This window comes from Polyodon spathula, chromosome 8 (genome assembly GCF_017654505.1).
Source record: "Polyodon spathula isolate WHYD16114869_AA chromosome 8, ASM1765450v1, whole genome shotgun sequence".
Classification (NCBI taxonomy): Eukaryota; Metazoa; Chordata; class Actinopteri; order Acipenseriformes; family Polyodontidae; genus Polyodon; species Polyodon spathula.
Window position 1 is genome coordinate 31,393,268 of NC_054541.1, and position 9,868 is coordinate 31,403,135.

The 9,868-nt window shown below is 36.9% G+C and overlaps 1 protein-coding gene across 5 annotated transcripts in view; it reads left to right on the plus strand.

Annotated features, from left to right (window-relative positions):
- The window catches only part of lrrk2 (leucine-rich repeat kinase 2), a 43,341-nt gene extending 36,265 nt beyond the window's left edge, over positions 1-7,076 (plus strand). Inside the window, exons 42-44 of one of the 5 annotated variants that reach the window (XM_041257571.1) lie at positions 2,268-2,391; positions 3,739-3,782; positions 7,038-7,070. In XM_041257571.1, the coding sequence (XP_041113505.1) occupies positions 2,268-2,389 (122 nt within the window). In that variant the 3' untranslated portion in view covers positions 2,390-2,391; positions 3,739-3,782; positions 7,038-7,070. Of the gene's footprint in view, positions 1-2,267; positions 2,392-3,738; positions 4,911-7,037 lie in introns of those variants that run through there. The other 4 variants (XM_041257573.1, XM_041257574.1, XM_041257572.1 and 1 more) reach the window with 4 other exon arrangements.
- Positions 7,077-9,868: the final 2,792 nt, after the last annotated feature.

Below are 9,868 nucleotides of genomic sequence, written 5' to 3' on the forward strand. Positions count from 1 at the left end.
AGCAACAAGTTGAATATATATATATATATATATATATATATATATATATATATATATATATATATATATATATATATATATATTCTTCAAACGTAATCGTAATTACTAAAACATGTACAATTTAACTAATGAAATTTAAAAAAAAAAAAAAAAAAAAAAAAAAAAAAATTTAAAGACTGCTATCAGTCTTCTCCTGCTTTTGATTGTGCGACCAATTGGTCTTTTGGACATCAAACTATAAATCAAGGTTGGTGTATCAATTTGAGAAGTGAGTATAAGCCCAAACAGACTTTCATTTGTTTTAATAAATATATATACACATGTCTCGCAAAATTTTGGTAATGGTACTTGCCCTTCAGGCAGTCCATTGTAGATATTTGGTTGTCCAAAAGAAATGTCAAGTTGCCCATAATTGACCTGTGGACTGATTTCTACAAAGTACACTGTACTCAATATAGGTACAGTGTCTCAGGGTTCATACACTTTTTGAACATCAAAATTCCATACTTTTCCCAGACTTTTTCAGTTCCATTTGTTTTTTCCCAGACTTGTGTTTTAGTTAGTTTCTACTAGTTTTTTGATAGTTATCCACATAGGCGGGCAGCCGCAGAGCATTATAGCTTTTTGATCCAGAGCAGAAGTTGCTCCTGGTTTTCTCTAGAATCTGGAGATGCATATCTAGCAAGAGACAATGCAAGAATATACAAAGTTGTATACTTGTGCCAGAATAGGATAGTATAACGGTACCAATAGTATACTAAAACCAGACAAATTTGGCATAAGTATACTTGCAGTATGTTACTTTTTTTGTAAGGGATGATATTGGATTCTGATCCAAACTTCTTTATACCTTCTGTTAAATGTTGAACACTATGGGAAGTGAAAAATAACAAAAATGAGATAACAAATGTGCACACATTATATATTAAAATGTGCAAGTGTCATATATTAAGATATAAGTCAAATACTAAATACAGTTCACCTTCGCTATAACAACCCTGTTTGGGTTCAAAGCCTTTTGTTCGCTACAGTAAAAGTACAATCCAAAACAAACATAAGCTGCTGGAGTAAGGTAAGAAAGTCACCTTGGATAAAGGCATTAGCTAAATTATTAATATTAGTATTGTTTTATTCTTTGATTTTCTTTATTACAGTATTTGTCACTACCAGCACATATTATTATTATTAATAGCAATGAGATTGTGAATAATTGAATTCATTGAAGAACACAGTACAACACCAAAAAAAAAAAATAATAATAATAAATGTATCAAAGTTTGTTTTGTTTCATTGCAAATGTTAATTGAAATCTTGGTTCCTTATTTAAAAAAAATAAATTTAATAAAAAATCAATGTTGCTTTGCCGTGCCGGTTGCATAGAGCTGCACGAGCCAACATCAGCAGCAGTTTGATTTTTTTTTTTTTTTTTAAATTTATTTATTTTTTTTTTAAATTGATATTTAATCATACAGTGAAGGCCATATATCAAGGATGTAAGTAGTATAGCTACACTCGGCTGACGGTTTGGACCCGAGACTGTCCAAAGAGGAGCAAGCATCATACATTTTAAAATAAAATTACTGGTACATTTTATTAATCACATTAAAGAAATGAAAAAAGCAATGTCAACATGCTACGTGATAAATCTGAGTCTGTGATAAAAACTATCGTATTCGATTGATTATGTGTTTATTTATCTATCTTTATTTTTCCTGGGTTGGGAAGTAGCGTTAACGATTTAATAAAGGTAACAACAAGATAACAAAATGTGAATCTTGTTGAGCAGAGTAGTAGCTTTTAATTCCAGTCTAATTTTGCCTTCAATATAAAGGTATATACATTGGCTGTTGTAGGGTCCATTTTACCCTTCATTTCACTGGAGCAAACAGTCATGTGGCATATACCAGCGCGCTGACTAGATAGGATTGCTTGAGTTGTCCGGGGTTTACACGGGGCAATCCTCGTGGGATTTGGACACAAGCCATGTTTACGTGTACGTCACCCCGGAAATCACTCAAGAATTACCAATGAAAAACATTGATCCCCCCAAACGTGTTTTACCAGGATGATCTGTGACTAGAATCTCACTTGAGAAACCGCTGTCTGATAAAAGCACAGAACGTTATCTTGTTATAGACCAAAAAAATTTTTTGGTTGTCCCGGAATGTGGGGCTAGCGATTTTGCGAGCCCTGATTTTTTTATTATATATATATATATTGTACTGTTCTTAAAACTGATATCTCTTTATTCAAATTCTGTATTTTAGAACAAGAATCCCTTCTGTATGTCTGGAATGGAAATATTTCTCTTGAAGTACAAAACCTACAGAAACATATCGAGATGAGACAAGAAACAGCAGACAAAATGAAACTGTGTTCTTATGACTGAAGGTACAGTAAATTAAATCTATACTTCTGTATGGAAGTTATAAAGTGTCAGCAAAAACGATCACTATTTTTATAAGGCAGGAATTAGGCGTTTTAAGGTGTTTTTCTAGAACAGAAGAGAAGTGGAATTACTTTGGCAAATCAAAGTAATTGCTATTGAGTTTAAAAAGAAACTTCCAACCACAAGGTTTTGGGTCATTGAGTAATGTACTCTCTTATTTAAATGCTATGTGCATAAGCTGTATTTTGGGTGAGTACAGTGGGGCATTGTTTTGAAGTCTTTGTGCATATTTCAGTGCTAAATTATGTTATGCATTAACTGAAGCCTTACATTTTAACTTTTTAATTTGAACTACTGTACAAAAACTTGGTCTTATTTAGTCCTGCCTTAATAATATTAATGATATTGTAGTCAGTGAAGTTGCTGCTCTTGATTTTGTAGTTATCTACTGCATTCAGTGAGTGACCTCCCACTAGTATTAGGCTGTTACAGTATTTTTGTTTTCTGTAAATATTCCTTTTTCCTCTCCTTTTCCAAGTCGACACACGTGCCCTAAATTTATTATTTTTTAAATATTAAAATGTAAATTTTAACTGTCCTGATACTGCACTAATGCGAATAAAGAAACAGTAATATTGTAATCTATATTGATCGACTTGTTTTGCAATATAAAGCATCCTGACTCTCTCCACAGTATTCCTTCGAATTCGATGCACTTTTAAACCATTTTTTTCTTCTCAAAAATGGCCTGCGTGTAGTATAGTGAGGCGTGTATTAAAATCGCCAACAAAATATGTGACTACCAGAGTACATAAACAGCAACATAACTGATTGGCAGTTGAAGCGTACCATAGCAGTTCTCTTGCGTAGCAGACACTCTCCTCAGATGATTACAAAGCAAGCTTTCGCTCCACACCCGTCTGTATAGCTATGGCTATGGTGCAGTAGCCTTGAACTGGTGCTGCTGCATTCTTAAACAGAAGTAGGCTCCCCGGACACTCCCCGCAGCCAATCAGGACCTCTCGATCAGCTCCGCTATGGGCAAGACTTCCTGTTTACCACAGTAGCAGGGCGGCTGAACCAGCAACAGGATCCTCCTTGTCACAAAGGGTCATTAGCTTCCTTAGGAATTCGAAGAAAAGCTTTACAATTTCGCGTTGCGTTATTAGGCTCTGTTCTAATCAGTCCCCCAGATTTTTCTACTAGATTTTTCTAGAATAATTTGCACTTGTAAACCGTTGTAAAGCACTTGTTCTATCGTTAATTGAGTATATGTGTTTTTCATTACTATATCAGTATTTTCCCCTGAATACTGTATTTTGTTGTTTTTTTTGTTTGTTTTTCCACAGTGCAGACTGAAAATCGGACAACAGTGTGAAATAGTGATACTGTGGTAAATAATTTGTATAATAACCTGGTCGTTAGCACAAAAATGATGCTTTAAATGTAGTTATACTTATAAAGGGAAATGTGAAACATCATGTACAACAATGGTTTTGCTGTGTTGTTTATTGCAGTTAAATTATTTAGTTTAAATACAATGTTGTAACTTTTTTTTAGTATGGAAGAAATTTTCATAAAAAACAATGTATTGACATTCAATGTCATACTGTGTAATGTATGTACAGAAGAAACATGTATGTTTTATGTATTATGAACTTAAAGTACAATGTAATTGTGTATTGTAATAATTATCTGAAAACGCTGACAGTATGGATCTGTTCTTAAGTCTGAACAATTAAGTAATATAGTAAACATGTCCATTTAAGTTTTCCTTAGATCTTGAGGTTCATTTGTTTATCCTTTAAAAGCTAGTAATTTATTGTGTTTATGGTTTGATCAAAACACAATGATGTGATGTCAGGTTTTCTATAAAACACTAACATCTAGTCGAAAAAAAATAAAATAAAATTAAGCATCGCAGTGCATATTACAAAGTTGCCACCACTATATAACACAACATTCCTATATGACCCTTAAATAACACCACGAAGTTCCCGATGTCATCAGTACAGTTCTCAGTTGCTTCATAAGGAAACTATTCTTAAATCCTGTTTTCTGGTAATGGGTTGTCAAACAAAGGAGTTTGTCAAACTTTTTTTTTTTTTTAAACTGGCATTACTATCCAGAGGTAGATTTCAATGAGATCCCTACAGTACCCAAACAAAGAGAAATAAACAATGTTCCAGTCACCGGTTTATATTATGTGGATATTTTGCGGACTGTGGTTGAATTGCCTGTGGCGCACAACCTGTTTCTAAAACTATGATCTTACAGTGAAAATGTGTATGAAATGAAAGAAGCTGTGGTACCATACAATATACCAAGTGTGATCAAATAAATCAGGGTTTAAAATGGTAATAGTTAATGGTTGAACCATGAAAAACATGGTGTAATAAAATTATTAAAATACATGAGACTGGTGTACACACCTTAAGCCTTTTCGGTCCTATATCGGACCAGGTCCAACATTACAATTTTACCTTTCCAGTCCGATGTCTGACCATGTGCGACGACATCAAAAAGCAGAGAAAACCTTTCAATGGCTGAGTAAGACTGATTAGGAGCCGAATGAAGCTGAAAAAAAAAATGGCATATCTGATAGCCCGATGCACCACAGAGATAACACGGACATAAACAAAGAAGATATCTGCTTCCGCATCCAGCGCTCAAAGAATATCACATACATTTGCAGAGCTTTTTGAGATGTTGTAGTAATAAAATAATGACTTGGATCGCATTATTGAGGAGTTTGGTGATAAAACAAGTGATCAGGAGAGGATTTATCAGTATGCACGTCTATAAAGAGGTATGTGAAAAATACAGCGAACAATCGGTGGGGCTTGGCTGGAGATACAGTACTGAGTGTGCTTTTGCGATTCAATGCTTTTTAACCCTTTGCGATCCTATGTCGGACCAGTTCCGACATTACAATTTTTCCTTTCCAGTCCGGTGTCGGACCCTGTCTGACACCATCAAAAAGACGTGAAGCACAGGTCTCTAGTCGATTTTTCTCTGGAAAAAGCCGAGAAAACATTTCAGTGGCTGAGTGAGACCGATAGGAGCCAAGTGAAACCGAAAAAAAGGATGTCTCTCATAGTGATATGTAAAAAATACAGCGAACAAGGAGTGGGGCTTGGCTGGAGATAAAGTACTGAGTGTCATTTTGTGATTCAGCACCTTTTAAACCTGTTTTACGCTGAAAAAGTATATATTATAAACAGCGTTTGTGAATATAAATTGGACCTGACGTGCTGAATAAATGGACTTCAGAGGGTTAAACCTGTTTTACTCTGAAAAAAAATAAATACAGTTCTTTTAAAATAAACTGGACATAATGCGCCTGACGAGCGCCGAGTAAATGGACAGCTAAGGGTTAAACCACTCATGGGGGAAAAAAAAAAATTAATATATAGTAGAAAAGTATGATCCTTATATTTTGCATATATAGAAATTGGCCCCTTTTATATATATTTAAAATGTATGGGATATATTTAAAATATTCGGTAATCCGTATTTATTTTATATGTTGAAAATATATAATGCACCATATATTTTCATTAGTCTGTAATCCATATTAAATATGAATTACAGACTAAAACATATTTTAAATATATATAAAAGGGGCCAATTTCTGTATAGGAAAAGTATAAGGATTATACTTTTCTACCATATATTAATCTATATGTTTGTTCCATAACACTTAGGTTACTGGATTTGTTACACAAATATTAATATTTTAAATGTAGCCTTAGGGAAGAAAATGAGTTAAAGGATTTTAAAACGCTTGCTATGGTTTTTAAATTCAGTATATTCATGTATATATTAATATTATCCGTTGATAATATATCCAACGGTAGATAGATTAGAATAAATCATGACTCTTTTTTTAATTAAAGAGCCTACTCCTGTGTGTGACTACATTTAGTTAAGTTGACTTTTTTCCAGGTTAAGGCATTTGGATCCTAGGTTATATATTGTAGAAGTATTTTAACGACCTGTGCGATGAGCCAGAGTTATGTATAATTCATTATCAAATATCTTGATAAAACAATAACTTAAATAACTTAAGAATAATGCTGTAGAAGTCACAGATGTAGGAAGAGTCTTTGGGTAAATAGATGTTATCTTGGGCATATCCTGTTTAAATATTTATTAATAGGGAAGTATTTGGAAACTAACTTTTTAAACAGGAATAAGAAATTAATAACTTTCCTGTGAACTGGACCATAACTATTACAAATGAGTGAATGCCCAGTTGCACAACATCGGATCAAATTAAGATTGCTGAGATTAACCTAGGGTGTTGATTTAAGGGTGCCTATATGTAACTTCATTGTTTCTTTCTGGCCCTGTGAGAATAGCAGATTTTTTATTTAGTTATTTGTATTTTACAAAGAAACAGTGGTAAATGTTTTGTGAATATGCCCTAGTCTAAAAGACATAATAAAACATTTAGGGCCCTGTAACAGGGAGAGATCTGTGCTGACTCTGCTGGCGTGTTCACGGGCTGCAGGAAGAGGGCGGCAGTCGCCCAACAGCCGCCTGTGAGTCATGGGTGTGTGGACTTTCCCCCTCTCTGAGTGGCTGAGAGGCGGGTCTTGGGTGATTGTTGGTCCTATAAAATAACGCTCTATTGTTTCCTCAGGTCTGCCCACTTAGACGCACTAAGGGTGCGGAAGCTTTGATTCAGGACCGGGAATCAGCTGGGAGAAAAATAAAGATTCACAGCGAGACAGAGAGAGAGAGCGGGGAATCCTTGGGCAGACCCCGGCGTATTGTAAAAGAGCAGGCTAGATAGCCGACAGAGTAGGACGGTGATCCGGGTCGTGCGGGTAGCGGCGACCGGGATAACGCTGCCGAGTGCAGCACCTTTTATTTGTATTTTTATTACTGTTTTATTTTCCCTTGTTCTTTTCACCTTCTGTTTTCATTATTATTTCTTTGAGCACCTGCGAGTGCATTTGCTGTTCGTGTACCAGCTGTGGTATTTCCGTGGTGCTGTCTATCATCGTTGATAGGCAGCCCACGGTCAACAGTGCCCTCTGCCGGAGAGAAATAAGAACCGGTCTAAAATAAAACTGGGCACCTGTGTGGTGTTTCCAAATACACCTGTCTGTCTCCTGGTCAGTGAATTACCCACACCCCTTCCACAGGCCCTATTTAGCAACGCTCGCAAACCCCTAAGGCAATCGCAAGACACTTTTGCGGACAGTTAGCGCACCAGAATCAGGCGTATGTGAGGGCAGGCTTTGCTTGTGATTTAGCAACTGTGTTTTAGTGCCCTGTCGTCAATTCAGCGTTAGCGCTGGACACGGGCTGAACTTTAGGGGCATGTACTTATTTACATACAAATGTAGCGATTTAGCAAACCAACAGTGTTGGCGTTTGTGTTTCAACTGACGTAAAAACCAGGTCTAAACTGTGTGCAAATTACCTGGTCAACTATAAATACTGCTGAAAACTACCAGGAAAGCAGGTAAAGAAAAGAGAGAGAAATAAGAAATATGGAGTGCCCACTGGATTTATATGTGGCCAGATGAAGAGAGAGGAGGTGGAGGAGAAGTCCGCAAATATTTACACTTCATCTGTCTTTTTTGAGCCTGTCTGACAGACAACGTATGCAGCAATTATGCAGCACAGTGCAATTTGCCAACTGCTTCAGGCTGACCTGGAAGGAGACATGCGGAGAGCACACTGTTATAACAAGATATAACTTAAGCTTTGGTAAAGCGGGCCATTTCCCTGTCTCTCACGAGCTGCATGCAACAAAATAGAAAGCAGGGTTTTCTTGGGAGGTATGAGTTTCCAGGTGTACTGGGAGCCATCGATTGCACAAGTGCAGCTACGCGCATCAACACAGAATAGGCACCTCTACATAAGTTGTAAGGGGACCTATTCAGTCAGAGTGCAAGTGTGTGATGCCAACAACTACATCGCAAAATGTGTACACAAACTATCGCAGCTCTGCTCATGACTCATCTATCCTCGCTAATTCACAGGTGGCAGCTGCATTTCAGCAGGATGACAGTCTGAGAGGCTGGTTGATAGGGGACAACGGGTGTCCACTGAAGTGGTGGCTACTGACACTGCAGTTCAACCCTGCGACCCCTGCCGAACAGAGGTACACTGTACCATTAAATGTGCTTGTACTGTATTTGAGCGAACATTTGGAATCCTCAAACTATGATTCCGATGTTTGGGTGTCTCCGTGGGGAACACTACAGTACACCCCTCAGAAAGTCATCAGTATCATCTTGGCTTGTTGTGTTCTACAGATAGTGCAAGTGCTAAGCAGGTCAGACAAAGCCTTATAGATTACCCACAGCTGGGAATGTTGAATCTTTATTGGTTTTAACTTTAGTCCTCCCACTGTGCTTTGGTTGGCTGGGTGCATAATTTGCTATTTGATGTGAGTTAGCCCACACGAGACCCAACTTTTAATCACGTCTTCGTGCGCAATCACGGCGCTTTTCTAAGGCGAGTGGAAGCGGCTGCGCACCCTGGTTAGCTCTAATCTGGTACTACGTGCTATTAGGTACCAATAGATCAGCAAATGATTAAAAATACAACAGTTCTAGATAGCAACCTTATCACACTCCCTAAATTCAACCTTATGTTGTTGGAGATATAATCTGACATTTAGCCTTCTCCTCATATAGCAGTGTTCAGTTTAACCATTGCAGCTTTGAATAAAAAAGTTTGTTTGAAGAACTGTGCATACATTATTTGTATTTCAACAAAATGTGACATTTCTGGTAGAGGGTGAATACTTCTGCAAACCACACACACACACACACATATATATATATATATATATATATATATATATATATATATATATACACACACACACACACACACACACACACACACACACACACACACACACACACACACACACCACACACAGAGTACCGTGAAAAAGTATTTGCCCCCTGTATGATTTTCTGCATTTTTACATATTTGACACTGAATGTTATCAGATCTTCAACCAAAATCTAATATTAGATGAAAAGGGACAGAGTAAACAAATAACACAAAATTGATATTTATTTATTAAAGAAAGTTATGCAACACCCAATGCCCCAGTGTGAAAAAGTAAATCGCCCCCTTAGACTCAATAACTGGTTACACCACCTTTTGCAGCAATAACTGCAACCAAATACTTCCTGTAGTTATTGATCAGTCCCTCACAGCGCCGTGGAGGAATTTTGGACCACTCTTTCATGAAGAACTGCTTCAACTCAGTGACATTTGGGGGTTTGAGCATAAACTGCTCGTTTCGGGTCCTGCCACAACATCTCAAAGGGGGTTAGGTGTGGACTTTGACTAGGCCATTCCAAACCTTTGAATTTCTTGTTCTTCAACCATTCTGATGTAGACTTGCTTGTGTGTTTCGAATCATTGTTTTGCTGCATGACCAAGCTATGCTTCAGCTTCAGCTCACGGACGGATGGCCTGACATTCTCCTGTAGA